The sequence below is a fragment of the Oncorhynchus masou genome, unplaced genomic scaffold (assembly GCF_036934945.1).
Source record: "Oncorhynchus masou masou isolate Uvic2021 unplaced genomic scaffold, UVic_Omas_1.1 unplaced_scaffold_1558, whole genome shotgun sequence".
Taxonomy (NCBI): Eukaryota; Metazoa; Chordata; class Actinopteri; order Salmoniformes; family Salmonidae; genus Oncorhynchus; species Oncorhynchus masou.
The window spans coordinates 63,443-82,371 of NW_027005636.1; the positions used below are offsets into that span (position 1 = coordinate 63,443).

The 18,929-nt window shown below is 42.0% G+C and overlaps 1 protein-coding gene across 2 annotated transcripts; it reads left to right on the top strand.

Moving 5' to 3' along the window:
- Nucleotides 1-6,136: 6,136 nt before the first annotated feature.
- On the top strand, nt 6,137-18,683 carry LOC135531221 (TAR DNA-binding protein 43-like). 2 transcript variants are annotated; one of them, XM_064959343.1, is made up of 6 exons: nt 6,137-6,903; nt 15,446-15,609; nt 15,718-15,858; nt 15,982-16,152; nt 16,256-16,340; nt 17,190-18,683. In XM_064959343.1, exons 1-6 carry the CDS (start codon nt 6,663-6,665, stop codon nt 17,294-17,296), a joined length of 909 nt encoding a protein of 302 aa, XP_064815415.1. In that variant the 5' UTR covers nt 6,137-6,662; the 3' UTR covers nt 17,297-18,683. The 2 variants fall into 2 exon arrangements, with proteins under 2 accessions (XP_064815415.1, XP_064815414.1); XM_064959342.1 differs by lacking the exon at nt 17,190-18,683 and having other exon boundaries at nt 6,139-6,903; nt 16,256-17,175.
- Nucleotides 18,684-18,929: the final 246 nt, after the last annotated feature.

Here is an 18,929-nt window from a genome sequence, read left to right on the forward strand (position 1 = left end):
CATAAAAATTGAGCTCTTTTGGAAAAAGCCCTGCCTCCAGCTGTTTGCTTAGAAATTCTAGGAACAATTAGGAGGCCTGCGTCTTGTGACTGTAGCGTACATGTAGGTATGTACGGCAGGACCAAATTGGAAAGATAGGTAGGAGTAAGCCCATGTAATGCTTTGTAGGTTAGCAGTAAAACCTTGAAATCAGCCCTTGCCTTAACAGGAAGCCAGTGTAGGGAGGCTAGCACTGGAGTAATATGATCAAATTTTTTGGTTCTCGTCAGGTTTCTAGCAGCCGTATTTAGCACTAACTAAAGTTTATTTAGTGCTTTATCCGGGTAGACGGAAAGTAGAGCATTGCAGTAGTCTAACCTAGAAGTAAAAAAAGCATGTCTGCCATATTGCATCCCAAAGCCCTTGCTTGGAAGTGTACTTCGCCAGACTGCCAAGAACCTTGCCCTCATCCAGGCCAATGTGGCGAGACACGGTAGTGAAGACACCATGGGTCTTGTTGATCTCTGCACCAGACAGGATGCTCTTGCCAGCATACTTGGGGTCCAACATGTACGCTGTGGTGTGTATGGGCTTCAGGCAGAAGTCTTCACGCTTTTTGATGTATTTCAGAACTGCACTTTCCTCTGCTTGGAGCAACAGTGAAGTGGGCAGGGCAGTACGGGTTTCTTCTCTTACATCTGCAAGCAGAGTCTGAACATCAGACAGGGTGACATTGTCTCCCTCAATCCGTGCAATGGCTACTGCTATAGGTTTCATGAGTTTCAGGCTGCTTACCACTGTGGTAAACCGTGGGGTGCTGGGTTGAGCGTGCAGAGATTAATACAGACACTGGGAGGTTTTAGTCAGCAAACACGACTTTACTTGGCCATAAAATAAACATTACAAAGAAAATCACGTAGGTTTGACTCAGTCGTTCTTCTCAGCATTAGCTCTGTGTCGTTCTCGCCCGGTTCTCTCCCACGGTGTGCCACAGTGCTGCTTTGACGTGGCACTTTCCCCTAATTACCTCCACTTGGAGCCATCCGTGTCGGGGTGCCCAGCTCATGTACTCCCAGTAGAGGGAGCCAATGTTGCAGTACGTACCTCCCCTCTATTACCACCCCCCGGGGAAGACCTCCCAAGGTACCACACCACTCTCCCCCAAAATATATCATCCAGGAGGATCCTCTTGATGGGGCTGTCCATATCGGCAGACTGTTATATGGACATTTCTTGGAGAGACTCCTTCCCTTCCAGGAGACTGTCAAACATGATGACAACACCACCCCAACAGGTGTTGCTGGGCAGCTTAAATGTGGTGCTCTTATTCTTCTCACTTTGCTTGGTGAGGTAGATTGTTGCTATAACTTGATGACCCTTCACATACCTAACCATTTCCTTGGCTCTCTTGTAGAGTGTATCCATTGTTTTCAGTGCCATGATGTCCTTGAGGAGCAGATTCAATGCATGAGCAGCACAGCCAATGGGTGTGATGTGAGGGTAGGACTCCTCCACTTTCGACCAAGCAGACTTCATGTTCACAGCATTGTCTGTCACCAGTGCATAGACCTTCTGTGGTCCAAGGTCATTGACTGCCTTCAGCTCATCTGCAATGTAGAGACTGGCGTGTCTGTTGTCCTTTGTGTCTGTGCTCTTGTAGAATACTGGTTGAGGGGTGGAGATGATGTAGTTAATTATTCCTTGCCCACAAACATTCAACCACCCATCAGAGATGATTGCAATACAGTCTGCTTTCTTTATGATTTGCTTGACCTAGAACTCTGTTGAACTCTGCATCCAGCAAATGAGTAGATAACGCATGTCTGGTTGGAGGGGTGTATGCTGGGCGAAGAACATTCAGAAATCTCTTCCAATACACATTGCCTGTGAGCATCAGAGGTGAACCAGTTGTATACACAGCTCGAGCAAGACATTCATCAGCATTTCTCTGACTACGTTCCTCCATCGAGTCAAAAAAACCTCTGATTCCAAGAGGACCATGAGCTGTTGCTATCGATAAGGTGTTTGATGCGTCATTTTCACCTCGAATAGAAGTAGAGGGATTTTGTCAGAGGTTGCTTGTTGTGAGCGCTGAGGGAACTTTATGTACTTGGCCAGATTATTCTGCATCTTTGTAGCATTCTTCACATATGATTTGGCACAGTATTTGCAAATAGACACAACTTTTCCTTCTACATTTGCTGCAGTGAAATGTCTCCACACATCAGAAAGATGATAAAAACCCAAATACAATTCCATGTACATATAAATAGTTCCGCAGTTAGATTAAACAACTCCTTTGTAAGATACATGTTTTAAAATGAAACAGGTGAATAAACACTCCTGGGTTAGCAGGCTGAAGCAAGCTAAAACCCACATGGTAGCAAAAACAAACTAACAGAAATTGTTAACAAGTTAGAAATTATTTCAACACATTTTGCTGTAGGCTACTATTTACTAGTTAACAAAAAATAATTAATGTCATATAAAATATGTCCCCCCCCACTCTGTATTGTAATCAAAACAGGAATCATGTAGTCCTTGCCTCAGACAGTGTAGTAGTGTGAGCTCAATAGCTTCTCATTAGTGTGCAAGATCTTGAGAATCAGCTGTACATGTGATGGAAGAATGCACTGTGCATGCAGAAGGTTGCAATTCCATTGAATTGTGGATAGTTTAACCAAAATATGCCACAAGACCTAGTATTGCCTTATGTGTATCCCACAAAAATGTTCACTGTTATAAGGTAACTTTTTTGATGAATTTAAGCAAAATTCCCCAAATTTCCAGGGTTAACTTCCCATGGAAAAGTAGAATCGAGTGGATTTGGGCCATTGCTGGGATGATTATGGCCCTAAAAGGGCAGCTTTGGCTCAGTTCAGGCTGCCTGATCAGGGCCAAATGACTCGGGCCTAGTCTATACTGTCATTCATTTTGGATTTGGGTCGGATCAGGCTGCCAGAACTGGGTCAGCAGTTTTAGACCTGGCATGCTAGAATCAGGCCAGATGTGGGCCAGACGTTTGTGCTACCTGGGTAGAGATGACGTGCAGGATTTTGCAGGGATGTGTAGTCTTGCATGATATCTACTTTTCGAATATGAGAGTAAATTAAGCCGAATACAGGAATAAAAGTCATTTTGACCGAGAGAGATTTACACGGTTATCAAGATGTCACGCCTACTTAAACACAGATCTTGTTTGAAGTGGTTCTAAAATCCCCTATGGGAAAAATGAATGGTGGAAAAAACATTTGAACCATTTCTGTGTTTGACTACTGGGTTTGATGGGTATTATGACTCATCCACTGTGGGCTGAATTCAATTTACGGTACAAACTTTAATTGAGGAAACATCGTTTTTTGAACTCCCTCACCTACAAAAAAATTGCACTAAACCACTCACTGGCAGTCTGGATATTTTTACCCCCACCCATAATGTTCCTTTTGGGGATATTTTTGTTTTCATCCCGCTCAGAAGGTGACAGCAATACACCTTTTTGGGTGTAGTCTACCAATGGCAGCTTTGGAAGAAGAAGGCTAGCAAAGTTGACATTTTACCTGATTTATGATGTACTACAAACCCATGGCAGGATTAGACAGATGGGTATACAGATACGATTTGTGGCGGTTGAGGGGAAGCTGGAGGAGTACGAGGCAGTTGTTGTAGGGTACTAGGGGTAAATAGCCCCTGCCTCCCCTGTAATTCACATTAAGACCACAAGATGTCATCTAATTATTTTCCCAATAGTGAGGCTGAGATCATGAGGGAGAAGGACACAGCTAGCCGAATCCGGCTGAGTCAGGGCACTCAGCTGAGAGTCAGACTCGGTCAACGTCATGTAGCCCGAGTCTGGGACGCCTTCAGCAGTACTACTTATGGCTAGGATGTGGGGATTGAGCTTGGGATGATTCTGTTGTGAGTTATCTGGCCCAAATGTATTACTTGGGGCTCGGGCTGATTGTGGCTAATCTCTGGCAGATGATTACACGGGCTGCTTGATATAATGAACATTTATTTATGTATTTTCCCATATTTTCTCATTGTTTCTGTGATATTTTTTTATTTAAGAGTCCTGTTTAAGTAGTATTTTAGTATTTTGATACTTTGTGCATATTGATAAGCATTAAAAATAGGTCCTCCTGAGTGGCGCAGCATTCTAAGACACTGCATCACACTGCAAACTGAGTTGCTCCAGATGCTGGTTCAATACCTGTGCCAGCTGTGACCAGGAGACCCATGAGGAGACGCACAATTGGCCCACATTGTCTGGGTTAGGGGAGATGTCCATGTCCCATGGCGCTGCCGGAGCAGCTCCTGTGGTGAGCGAGGTGCACACCAGCACAGTCACAAAGGCTGCATTCCAGACACTTGAAAGACACACCTTCAGTCCTCAAATTAAGTGGATACGTCTGATGACGTATCATGACATCTGAGATGTTTACACTTGCAGGGTGAGGGAGGAAGGAATGAATTTTAAATGGACTGCCCTTGCCTGGAAATTCATCACTCGTTGACAATTGTGTTTTCAGCCACCGGGTGCTTTATGTGCGCTACAGTCAATCATGATTGCATGTTTACTTATACTAACTATATAATTATTCATATACACATACTGTATGATAGGTAGCAAATGAATTTGCTAACTAACATTAGCCTGCCTAGCTACTTCTGAAGAAGGAAAATGTTTTATTTCTACAATTTCCAAAAGCTAAACAAACAAAAACATCATTATTTTTATGAGATGTGTCTGTGCTTTAGTAGCACAATTTCTAACTTATTTACATTCGTTTTTACTTGCACTTGTTTATTGACTACAATGACTGGAACGAACTGCAAAAATCACTGAATCTAAAGACTAATTTCTCTTACTAACTTTAAGCACCAGCTGTCAGAGCAGCTCACAGATCACTGCACCTGTACATAACCCAACTGTAAATAGCCCAGCTAACTACATTATCACCATACTGTTATTTATTTTGCTCCTTTCCACCCCAGTATTTCTACTTGCACATTCATCTTCTGCATCTATCACTCCAGTGTTTAATTGCAAAATTGTAATTATTTCGCCACTATGGCCTATTTATTGCCTTATCTTCCTTATCCTACCTCATTTGCACAAACTGTATATAGACTTTTTAAAAATATTTTATTATTTTTATTATTGACTGTATGTTTGTTTACTCCATGTGTAACTCTGTGTTGTTGTTTGTGTTGCACTGCTTTGCTTTATCTTGGCCAGGTCGCAGTTGTAAATGGGAACTTGTTCTCAACTAGCCTACCTGGTTAAATAAAGGTGCAATTTAAAAATTATAAATATAAAAATATTGAAGTTGAGGTTTTAAAGTTGTTTTTAAGTTTTCGCAGACTTTTCTTTGCGGATGTTACAATCGTCACAAATTGAATTATGGAAAGTTTCAGGACCCGGAGTGGACATTATTGTACACTCGCAAACTCAACTAAAAACAAGGGCTAAGGGGCTTACTTTGCAAACTTCCCTTGCTTAGCTTATCATTTGGACCACCCTCCATGATGGCAACGGGGATTCCCCCAAGGGCATAAGGCGAGGGTAAGTGGACAAGGGTGTGTCTTTTAAGTGTTTGGACCGCAAACGGGAGTTGCAGCGATGGGACAAGACTATTGGGATATGTCGAAAAGGGTGTCAAAAAAATAAATTAAATTATTTAAAAAAATTGTGGATTGGTATAATTTGTATGTATAAAATGTATACAAAATGTAAATGAACGTATACAAAATTGTATGTAACTTTGTATACTTTTATTTAAAAATGCATCGGGCGCTTATGGGGGGATTCTGGTAAAATGCCGGCAAAGTCTGCTGAATTCCGGTAGACTGAAACGGTCTGAGGTACTTGGGCCGATTCTGGTCAGTCATTCATTTGGATTCCTGGCCGATTCTGGTCAGTCATTCATTTGGATTCCTGGCCGATTCCTCGTTGTTGGGGAGATACAGGATATTCGTTTAAAGAGTATATTAAGTAGAACGTAATTAGATACAGGCTAAAATATGTAATATTTTTAACGAGAAACGGCGCTGGCAGACAGGATTTAGTTCATCCCGGTCTCTGGCCCACACTCCAGTACAGGAGGGTGCGGTAATGCACCATACCGTTGGACGCCAACCACCGATGAACCCCACCGAAGAAGAAGCGGCCATTTTGTTAGACGTTTGACGGCTAGGGAGATTAGCTGACGCCTTTCGTATTGTTTTTTTTTTACCTTACCCTCACAAATTGGAGGTGTAATTACACTGGTTCTTATAATTGATCAAGTATAATTTATTTTGCGAACAGGGTCGACCTCGTTTTTAAAACTGTAAAGAAGATAGGACAATATTTTGTATCATATTCGTGCGAGATCCTGCTAACCATTCATGTTGCAAGCGTGTGCGGTGTTTATTAGCCAGGAACACAGGGCCTTTTCAGCTCTCATGGCCATCTATCGATTTTTTTAAACAGCTGTCTGCCCCGTGAACGCACAAATTAGCAAAACTTTTATCTTTCACTCAATTTGTATTACCCAAATTAGATTAGAGACTCCTTGGAATATCGCTTTGCTAGCTTGTTTTGCTAGCTAATCGACAGAACCCCGCGTGCGCCATTAGCTGTGAACGTGAATTAGCCATTAGCTAGCTTGCTAACTACTTCCTAATCTAACTTCGAGACCATGGCAGAGTTGTACATTCGCGTGGCAGAGGATGAAAACGAAGAGCCAATGGAGATCCCATCGGAGGATGATGGGACTGTTTTGCTGTCAACGGTTGCAGCCCAGTTTCCAGGAGCGTGCGGCCTACGTTACAGGAACCCTGTGTCTCAGTGCATGCGAGGCGTCCGTCTAGTTGAGGGAATCTTGCATGCACCTGAGAATGACTGGGGTAGTCTGGTGTACGTCGTCAACTACCCAAAAGGTAAGGTGTGTTTTCGTTTAGAGGCAACGTTGTTAGTTAACGTTAGCTCGCCAAATGTAGCTGCATGGTTGCTGGTACCCGTACTATCTAGCTAGTTAACGTTACTTGCTAATGTTAGCTAGCTACTAGACCAATATGTACTCGTAAGGAGTCTAACTTTACGCTCTTGGTCCACTGACCTTGTTATTTTCAGAGGTAGACTCGATCTGGCAGCCAAATACATCTACATGAGTCGATTCTCAATTGTGATACGGTTCTAGAAATACAAAGCCCTTACTTTAATTTTACAAAAGCAAAATACACACTCATAACTGGATTTATCACAATTGTACCCGACAGTATTTTTCAGTGACAACACGTTTATGCCGTTGTCCTTCCTTGACACGCAGGTATTTGGAACGCTAGGTAGCCAATTGGCACAGGTGGTCTCGCTATGTTCGGTCTTCCGTAACACGCGCTGTAATGGAACATGGCCATGTTGGAACACTCGCATGTTGATTTGAACCAATTCTATTAATTTGGCGCCAGGTCGAAAAGCATTAAACATTTATGCAAATAAGCTTGCTGTTGGTGGCTAATTTGTCCTGGGATAAAAGTATTGGGATGTTATTTTGCCTGAAATGACACAACTGACTGGAGTGTAAAAAAAGAGACTCCCTTTTTCTGGACTCTGTCTTTAAAATATACTTTAAAAAATACAATATAACAAGTAAAACACTGGAATGGTAGATTTGCAGTGGAAGAATGTGTGAAGTAGAAATAGAAAGAATGGAGCAAAATAAATACAGTAGGGGAAGAGGTAGTTGTTTGGGCTAAATTATAGATGGGCTATGTACAGGTGCAGTAATATGTAAGCTGCTCTGACAGCGGGTGCTTAAAGCTAGTGAGGGAGATGTGTTTCCAGTTTGAGATTTTTGTAGTTCGTTCCAGTCATTGGCAGCAGAGAACTAGAAGGAGAGGCGGCCACTGGAAGAATTGGTTTTGGGGGTGACCAGAGAGCTATACCTGCTGGAATGAGTGCCACAGGTGGGTGCTGCTATGGTGACCAGCGAGCTGAGATAAGGGGGGGACTTTACCTAGCAGGTTCTTGCAGATGACCTGAGGCCAGTGGGTTTGGCGACAAGTATGAAGCGAGGGCCAGCCATCGAAAGCATGAAGGTCGCAGTGGTGGGTAGTATATAGGGCTTTGGTGACAAAACAGATGTTACTGTGATAGACTGCATCCAATTTATTGAGTAGGGTATTGGAGGCTATTTTCCAAATGACATCGCCGAAGTCAAGGATCGGTAGGATGGTCAGTTTTTCGAGGGTATATTTGGCAGCATAGTAGTTTTCCACATATTCTAAGTCAGAACCGTCCAGAGTAGTGATGCAGGCAGGTGCAGGCAGCGATTGGTTGAAGAGCATGCATTTGGTTTTACTTGTGTTTAAGACCAGTTGGAGGCCACGGAAGGAGAGTTGTAATGGCATTGAAGCTCGTCTGGAGGGTTGTTAACAGTGTCCAAAGAAGGGAAGGAACCATAAACAATTAATGAACATGCACCTGTGGAAAGTCGTTACGACACTAACAGCTTACAGACAGTAGGCAATAAAGGTCACAGTTATGAAAACTTAAGACACTAAAGAGGCCATTCTACTGACTCTGGAAAACACCAAAAGAAAGATGTCCTGGGTCCCTGCTCATCTTCCTGAACGTGCCTTAGGAATGCTGCAAGGAGGCATGAGGACTGCAGATGTGGCCAGGGCAATAAATTGCAATGTCCATACTGTGAGACGCCTGAGACGGGATGGCCAGCTGGTCGTCCTCGCAGTGGCAGACCACGTGTAACAACACCTGCACAGAAGCGGCACATCCGAACATCACACCTGCGGGACATGTACAGGATGGCAACAACAACTGCCTGAGTTACACCGGGAACGCACAATCCCTCCCATCAGTGCTCAGACTGTCCGCAGTAGGCTGAGAGAGGCTGGACTGAGGGCTCGTAGGCCTGTTGTAAGGCAGGTCCTCACCAGACATCACCGGCAACAACGTTGCCTATGGGCACAAACACACTGTCATCGGACCAGACGGGACTGGCAAAAAGTGCTCTTCACTGACGAGTCACGGTTTTGTCTCACCAGGTGTGATGGTCGTATTCGCGTTTATCGTCGATGGAATGAGCGTTACACCGAGGCCTGTACTCTGGAGCAAGATCGAGGTGGAGGGTCTGTCATTGTCTGGGGCGGTGTGTCACAGCATCATCTTACTGAGCTTGTTGTCATTGCAGTCAATCTCCTCCCTCATGTGGTACCCTTCCTGCAGGCTCATCCTGACATGACCCTTCAGCATTACAATGCCACCACCTGTGTTCAGGGACACATTATTCAATTTTTGTTAGTCACATGTCTGTGGAACTTGTTCAGTTTGTCTCAGTTGTTGAATGTTATGTTTATACAAATATTTACACTTGTTAAATTAGCTGGAAATAAATGCAGTTGACAGTGAGGACGTTTCTTTTTTTTTTGTTTATGTAAATGTATTTTGCAATGTGTCTGGTATGGTCAACATGTAACGCTAACCCTATAAAGGTGTATCAATTTAACGTTTTGAAAATCACTTCTGTAATAATGAAAGATAAGGTCCTTTAAAGGCCTGATTGGTGGAGTGCTGCCGAAATGGTTGTTCTTCTGAAAGGTTCTCCCTTCTCCGCAAAGGAACTCCGGGGCTCTGTCAGAGTGACCGTCGGGTTCTTGGTCAGTTCCCTGACCAAGGCCCTTTTCCTCCGATTGCGCAGTTTGGCTGGGCGGCTACCTCTAGGATGAGTCTTGGTGATTCCAAACCTCTTAATTTAAAGAATGTTGGAGGCCACTGTGTTCTTGGGGTCCTTCAATGCTGCAGCAAGTTGTAGAAACATATCAAGGATGATCAATGGAAACAGGATGCACCTGAGCTCAATTTTGAGTCTTAAAGCAAGGGTCTGAATACTTCAAAATAATTTTTTGCTTTGTCATTATGGGATAACATCTGTAGATTTGTATTTATCAATTTTAGAACAAGACTGTAATGTGAAAGTCAAGGGATCTGAATGCTTTCAGAATGCGCACTGTACATCTGAAATATCTGTCTCATTGTTCTTTCTGTCACAGGTCTGCGGCCTACGGTACAGTAACCCTGTGTCTCAGTGCATGCGTCAGATCTTTGCTTGCGCTGGGTGAAGTCTGTTTTTTTGGGGAGCAACATGCACCTTCTAGTAACATGTTACAAATGCAGACTCACATGGATCTGTTAGTCACAGATACCTTTAAAAAATGTAGGTGCGTGGATCAGAAAACCTGTCAGTGTCTGGTGTGAACACCATTTTCCTCATGCAGTGTGACAAATCTCCTTCGCATATAGTTGATCAGACTGTTGATTGTGGAACGTTGTCCCACTCCTTCAATGGCTATGCAAATTTTTGGGATATTTCCGGGAATTGGAACACGCTGCCGTATGCATTGATCCAGAGCATCCCAAACATGCTCAATGGGTGACATGTCTGGTGTGTATGCAGGCCATGGAAGAACCGGGATATTTTCAGCTTCCAGAAATTGTGTTCAGATCCTTGTGACATTGGGCCGGGCATTATCATGCTGAAACATGAGGTGATGGTGGCAGATGAATGGCACGACAATGGGCCTCAGGATCCCGTCACGGTATCTCTGTGCATTCAAATTGCCTTCAATAAAGTGCAATTGTGTGTTGTCTAGCTTATGCCTGCCCATACCATAATCCCACCGCCACCGTGGGGCACTCTTTTCACAACGTTGAAGTCAGCAAGCTGCTCGTCCACACAATGCCATACATGTCTGCGGTTGTGAAGCGGGTTGGACGTACTGCCAAATTCTCTCAATTTACATTGGAGGCGGCTTATGGTAGAGAATAGAGGTCGACCAATTGTTTTTTTTCAACGCCGATACCTATTATTGGAGGACCAAAAAAAGCTGATACCGGTTAATCGGCCGTTTTTATTTATTTATATATATATTTTTGTAATAATGACAATTACAACCATACTGAATTAACACTTATTTTAACTTAATATAATACATCAATAAAATCAATTTAGCCTCAAATAAATAATGAAACATGTTCAATTTGGTTTAAATAATGCAAAAACTAAGTGTTGGATAACAAAAAGTGCAATATGTGCCATGTAAGAAAGCTAATGTTTTCGTTCCTTGCTCAGAACATGAGAACATATGAAAGCTGGTGGTTCCTTTTAACATGAGTCTTCAATATTCCCAGGTAATAAGTTTTAGGTTGTAGTTATTATAGGAGTTATAGGACTTTTTCTCTCCTATACGATTTGTATTTTATATACCTTTGACTATTGGATGTTCTTATAGGCACTTTAGTGTTGCCAGTGTAACAGTATAGCTTCCATCCCTTTCCTCGCCGCTACCTGGGCTCGAACCAGGAACACATCGACAACAGCCACCCTCGAATCAGCGTTACCTATGCAGAGCAGGGGGAACAGCTACTCCAAAGTCGCACCCCGCTAACTAGCTACCCATTTCACATCGGTTACACCAGCCTAATCTTGGGAGTTGATAGGCTTGAAGTCATAAACAGCGCAATGTTTGAAGCACAGTGTAGAGCTGAGTGCTGTTTGAATGCTGCTGGTGCCTACAATCGCTTAGTCAGACTGCTCTATCAAATCATAGACTTAATAACACACAGAAATACGAGCCTTAGGTCATTAATATGGTCGAATCCGGAAACTATAATTTCGAAAACAAAATGTTTATTCTTTCAGTGAAATACGGAACCGTTCTGTATTTTATCTAACGGATGGCATCCCTAAGTCTAAAAATTGCTGTCACGTTGCACAACCTTCAATGTTGTGTCATAATTATGTAAAATTCACGCAAATTAGGCGGCCCAAACTGTTACATATACCCTGACTCTGCGTGCAATGAACGCAAGAGAAGTGACACAATTTCACCTGATTAATTCTAGGACACACGTTCCGCTAGCGGAACCCCTCGACAACATTCCGCTGAAAAGGCAGCGAGCTAAATTCAATTTTTTTGGGGAAATATGTAACTTTGACACATTAACAAGTCCAATACAGCACATGAAAGAAACATCTTGTTAATCTACCCATCGTGTCCGATTTAAAAAATAAATAAAAAAAATAATCATTTAAAAAGTGCTTTACAACGAAAACATATGATTATGTTAGATCACCGCCAAGTCCAAAAAACACAGCCATTTTCCCAGCCGAAGATAAGAGTCACAATACATTTGTTCGATAATGTGCATATTTATTTCCAAAAATTTGTTTCCATTGGAGCCATGTTCAGAAATGCCTCCAAAATATCTGCAGAAATTGCAGAGCCACATCAAATAACAGAAATACTCATAAAGTTTGATGAATGATACATGTTTTACATAGAATTAAAGATACACTTGTTCCTAATGCAACCGCGGTGTCAGATTTATATAAAAAAACAACAACAACATACCATGCAATCTGAGACGGCGCTCAGCTCAATTTCTCCGCCATGTTGGAGTCAACAGAAATACGAAATTACATGATAAATATTCTCTTACCTTTGATGATCTTCATCAGAATGCACTCCCGGAATCCTAGTTCCACAATAAATAGTTGTTTTGTTCGATAACGTCCATTATTTATGTCCAGGTAGCTACTTTTGTTAGCGCGTTTAGTGCACATCCAAACGCTCATGCAGATCCAGGCGAACGTCGGACGAAAACTTCAAAAAGTTATATTACAGGTGGAATAAACTTGTCAAACTAAGTTTAGAATCAATCATTAGGATGTTATCAAAAATATTCAACGTTCCAACCGGAGAATTCCTTTGTTTCTCTAGAAGTAATGGAACGGAAGTCGATGTCATGTGGAATGCGCGTGACGAGGACCTGGCTCTCTGCCAGACCTATCCTGCATGCTTGCGTTAAGTTCGTTCATTTTCCTAAACATGTTTGTTACATAGGCAAGGAGACACTTTATTTTAATTACTTAGTGTGTGGTTTCGTAGCGTCGCTGGCCTAACCATTCACCGTGGAAATGATTCAAGTGCAACGGTCAAGTGCGGCCTTTCCCGCGCTCTAAGGGCGCTCTCTGGTTGAATTTTAACTTTTGAAAAATTTGAATAATTTGCATTTCGATTTAAGGTTAACCACATTACAAATATTTTCTGAGACAAAGACTGTATTAAATGTATTTTATTTTTTATCCTAGGATTTGGACATTTTCCCGCAACCCCATTTTCTTTCTTATGCCGCTGCAATACTTATTAGCAATTCAATGTCACATCGATCTTACTCTGGTAGGAGGAATATCTTCTGCCAAAAGCAAATATGAAGACACCTATTTTCCCAGTGTTCACAAAAAAGCTGTCCCTCGGAGTTGAATGCTCTGAGCACGGCACTTGCTTTACATTTTGACTTATATCGCGTATATTTCATAACTTAAGTTATTGTGATTTTTAGACATGGAAAATCGATTTGTTTACTGCAGATTTTTGTAGGTTTCTCATATAGTGTCCATTGTATGTCACATCACCTACCGCCCTACAAATAGCCTAGAATAACATGATCACTTCTAAAAAAAATATTTAAAAAAATACACTTTTTAGGGGATACTAATAAGTAGGGTGTCAACCCACTCTGCCCACGGTGGGTGAAAATGGGCTTTGGTGATGACATTTCACTTATGTTATAAAGTACATTTTACTAAGAAAAATGTGATTCTTAATGTTCTGAATCGTTCAGTTGGATCTTTCTCTAACATATCAAAAAGTTAGATTTCATAAACTAATGCATCTGATAATAAGCACCAAGCTCTCTCGACAGCGGTGCTGCTTTCTCACACTTTTGAGGATTTGACAGGTTATGGTGGTCATCAGCAAAGTTGTTAAAGCGGGTCTCAAAAAGCTACATTCACACGACACGAGCTGAATTAAATGTAAAGGGCTTTGAAAATAAAAAAGCTTGCAGTGTGCTCTGTTGACATTTCAGAGATATGCTTGTTTATGTGAGATCTTCTAAAAAATAATAGGAATTTTGCACTATATGAAGTCTATACTAAAATATGAAAATGTCTATCTTACCTCTGTTTTATGGCCTCGAAGAAGGATGAGTTCAACTGTGTTTTCTGTTAGTTTTGCCTTAATTCTCGCACAGCTTTCAGCCTAGCTGACGCAATGCTATTTTCCTGATTTTTCTTTTTTTGGCCTCCCGTTGATTTAGTCACCCTAATTGTGGCCATCCTACATGGGTAAAAATTAGATTTGGACCACTGGTTTTCTTGGAGTATCTAAACATATCGGTCAAAATGTTTTTGGTGCCTCCCGAGTGGCGCAGCGGTCTAATGCGGAGCTTGTGGCGTCGCTTATAGACCCAGATTCAATCCCATGAGGCAGCGCACAATTGGCCCAGCTTCGTCCGGGTTAGGGGAGGGTTTGGCCAGCTGGATTTTCTTGTCCCATCGCACTTGAACTGCTCCTTGTGGCAGACTTGGGCGCCTGCAAGCTGAGTTCGGTCATCAACGGCTGGCTTCCGTGTTAAGCAAGCAGTGCACCTTGGCAGAGTTGTGTTTCGGAGGACGCATGGCTCTCGATCTTCGCCTCTCCCGAGTCCGTACGGGAGTTGCAGCAATGGGACATGACTGTAACTACCTTTTTGGATATCACGAAATTGGGGAGAAAAAGGGGTAAAGACAGCCTAAAATAAGGTTATAATGTTTGGTATGTTTGAACAGTCACTGCGATTTTATATATTATAGCAATGCGATTTTATATATTATAGCAATGCCAAAAAAGTATTAAATATTATTTAATGCCAAGCTAAACCGAGACAGCAATCTTGAAGTCTGTGATTTTGAAGTTGATTAGCTTCCCACATCGCCATTTGAATTATTCAGATTTATAATGAAATAATATGCCCTGGCAAATATTCATATACTTGCCGGTGTAATCTACAACATTATCCCAATTTTCATAAGCTGCTTCAATATACCCCCCCCCCCCCCCCCCCATCAGCTAAAATAGAATATTCTCATGATTTGGTTGCAGAAAGAGCGCAAGCTGTTTTTACCAATAGCCTGGAATCTGTAGTTATTACTTTTGGAGGGATTCTAAATAAGGCTACAATGTTTGGTTTATTGTTTGAACAGTCACTGAGATAAAATGTTTTTATCAACGCCAAATAGTTTACTCTGATGCATAGCCTATAGGTCCGATCAAAGAACCAAGTGAGCTTCATTGCCTACACAATACGGTCATGGCTACTCAAGAAATGAGATTTTACCATTTTCATGTGGTATGTGAGTACGTAGAATGTCGGAGCGCACTACAGCGACATTGCTACGCGTTAGGCGTAGCTCCGTAGGGTTTGTCTCCATAGGGTATACTAGCTAGATCTACCTAAAATTTATATTTCTTAGCTAGTTAGTTTGTTTAGGCCAATGACCAAGTATTTTAACATTTCCTCCTCCTGATTTTGTCTTATCACTGTATCATAATGTCAAAACATTTTGCATTCCTGTGTCAGATAACAAAAGGAAAATGGATGAAATGGATGCTGCCTCTGCGGTTAAAATGAAGAGGAGTATCGAGAAAACATCAGACCTCATTATCCTTGGTTTGCCTTGGAAAACGTCTGAGCAAGATTTGAAAGACTACTTCGCCACTTTTGGAGAAGTCATCATGGTGCAGGTAACCCAACCTAATCAACATTTTGTTGAATGGTTGATGTACTTCATGGAGGTAGCATGCATGTCAATAATCATACCTCTCTCTCGCTCTCTCTGTCTCTCTCTGCAGGTCAAAAGAGATGTTAAGACTGGGAACTCAAAGGGTTTTGGTTTTGTTCGGTTCACTGAGTACGAGACTCAATCCAAAGTGATTTCTCAGCGACACATGATTGACGGAAGATGGTGTGACTGCAAACTACCCAACTCTAAGGTATTTAATCAATGTTTAGGAGTACCTGCTTATTTGAACCCTTTCCTCTAAAGTCTCAATTGTGTTCTATTCCCAGTTCAGGTAAAATATTTAAATGCTTTCACTCTTTTATTGTCATGGTAGGCAGGTCCCGATGAGCCTATGCGCAGCCGTAAAATATTTGTTGGCCGCTGCACAGAGGACATAACCACTGATGAGCTCCGGCAGTTCTTCATGCAGTATGGCGAGGTCACTGACGTCTTCATTCCCAAACCCTTCCGGGCTTTCGCCTTTGTGACTTTCGCAGATGACCAGGTATGTTTTTCGATGGCTGTTGCTCAACCTGTGGTACGCAGATTATATTCTGGTTGGTTTGCTTGTTGAATCATCTCCTACACCCACCCCCCTCTCTGTCTAGGTTGCTTCAGCCCTGTGCGGAGAGGACCTGATCATCAAGGGTGTCAGCGTGCACATCTCTAACGCTGAGCCTAAGCACAATAATAGTAGGCAAATGATGGATCGTGGGGCTGGTGCGTTCGGGGGCCAGGGCTATGGCGGTGGTCGTGGAGGGATAGGGAGCAGTGGCAGTAGCGGGGTGAATTTCGGGGGGCTTAGCCTTAACCCAGCCATGATGGCAGCCGCTCTGCAGAGCAGCTGGGGGATGATGGGTATGCTTGCAAACCAGCAGGGTCAGACCAATTCGGCAGGCACCGCCGCTGCCGGGCAGACCAGTGCCACCCGAGATCAGAGCCAGGCCTATAGTTCTAATAGCACCAGTTACAGCAGTCCCAGCTCAGCTAGCCTAGGGTGGGCTGCAGGCACCAACTCTGCCTCCGGCAGTGGGTTCAGCTCTGGATTTGGCACCTCTATGGAGTCAAAATCATCAGGTTGGGGAATGTAGAAAACTTTGATTTAAAGTCCTATTTCTAGATTAATCTGGTAAGTATTTTGAGGGGCAAGAAAGAGTTAGTCATATCTTATGTCCCTGCTATTTAAAACTATATTGCCTTTCATTTTGTTAAAGAAGACATTTGACTATTCATATGTTTGTGTGTGACTAATTCTGTAGGAAATGAGTGCACAGAGTGGTTGAAGTGTATAGTTCTTTAGGGGTAAACTGCTACACTACATGTCTTTTTTTTTCCTTGAGAAAAAGTTATTAAGTTTAAGATGTGACATGATGACTCTGCATGCTAAGTAGATATTTCTGAGATGCACGAGTATCACGAAAGCCCCCCTAAACCACCTGTATATGGTCTTGAATTGGGCTTGAGGTTTAATCTCTGTATGCAGTTGATTGTCTTTTTTGTTTGCCGTTTTATGGAAAGCCTTCATGAAAATCTCTTCAACAGTTAACTCTTCTTTTCTTTTTTTGTTGTTGAATTTCCTGGAAAGAAGCCCCTCATTGGCAGCAATGTTCGACCAAACTCAGTATCAGTACCCCTCTTCCCATGTGTAAATGCTTTGCCATTGAAAGACACAGCTTCACTCTGCATATACTGTGTTAGACGGTGGGTGTTGTCTTTATCTCCCCTTTTTATGGATCAAAACATCTTGTCTGCTTTATCACTTGAGAACAAAGCGATTGGTAGTGGCCAAAGAGTGAGAGACTGAGTGGGAAAAGCAGTGTGTAAAGGACTGGTTGTGCGATGCTGAAGAGACAGATGTCTGCGAGAGTTGAGAAGAACCTGTGGCTTTGTGCGAGTGTGTTCCATATGACCATCAAAAGGACATTCATCGTATCTTGAGATCCCGAAGGTCTCCTTTCTCTATTTCTATCAAGCTTAATCTTGAACACAATGGAATGTTTAGCGCTATGAATATTTGTATCCTTTCTTGCTGTCTGATTTGATGTGGATGCTGTATGGTGTGTGTGCTTCATTTTCTTCTTGTTCCTACCCCTTTCCGTGTGAAAATGTGACCTTCTGTTGGTGATTGTCTGTGTTGAGAGCACTGGGGGAGCTTGGAGGATTGTGAACTCGGTGTGTCTTAAGAGGGTGAAGTGGCAAGCGTTTGACGAGCTATTGACATTTTGTGTTATAGTGTTTTTGAATGCATTTTATATGTTTTGTGAATCAAAGGGAATTCTCAAATAAAACACAATTTGACCAGGTATGTTGCCTACCTGACAGTAATTTAGTTTAAACATTTTGGACTGTTAAAGTTAATTGAACTGCGAACACTTTCATTCGCATGTATAGGAACCCTGGACACTGCCGGCTCAGGTTTACATCAAAACCCCAGAGTGAAGTCAATTTTCGGGAAGCTGAAGACTGGAGTTTGATGCACTGTTGGTTGGGGGCAGGCAACAAGCCAATAGTGGAGATGCTGCAGAATGCCTTATGTTTGAAAAGGGACTTCTTCGCCCCACTAACAAGACCCTTTGGACCACCCCATTGAAATTTAAAACGGACCATTCTCAATTGGTTAGAGGTATTCGGTTTATACCGTCAAATTAGTCAATCCTGATTTTATATTTTAAAAATAATAATTAAATCTGGCTTTTGAAAGATTAATTAGGTCAAATTATGCTTCGTCTCAATACAGCCATTGGTTATGGTAAATGAAAGTGCAAAGATTTAAGTAAAGGCTTATATTTCAAGTATTCTGTAGATTTCTTTTTGATTTGCTTTAAAATGTAAAATTTCAGTCGGATTGGCAGGATATTCCGGAGTTATTTTAACGCCGTAAAGGGGAATGACTTGTTTGACTTGAGTGAATTCTACGGGGTTTTGGATAATTTATGATTGAACTCACCAGCGGGAATCATATCACTTCTGTACTGATATTGACCTCTTTATTTTTAGTTCTCTAAAATGTAAAATAAAGTTTAACATTTTGAATCATTTGTTGTATTTGTCCATTTAGACAAGCTTTAAAAGTTTATCAGCAGCCAGCACCATATTTAGTGTCTGGTCAGAAATTACTGTTGCAATGTTTACATTTTATGTTGAGTCAGTGTGGCAACCTTATGCCAATATTAGATCAATCCTTTATAGATCAACTTTGCAATTTGTTGAATTTAGATTTAGGCTCGACTCAATCCATATCGTGGAAGTTAAGTTCGATTGCAATTTAAAGGCAATGTTCTC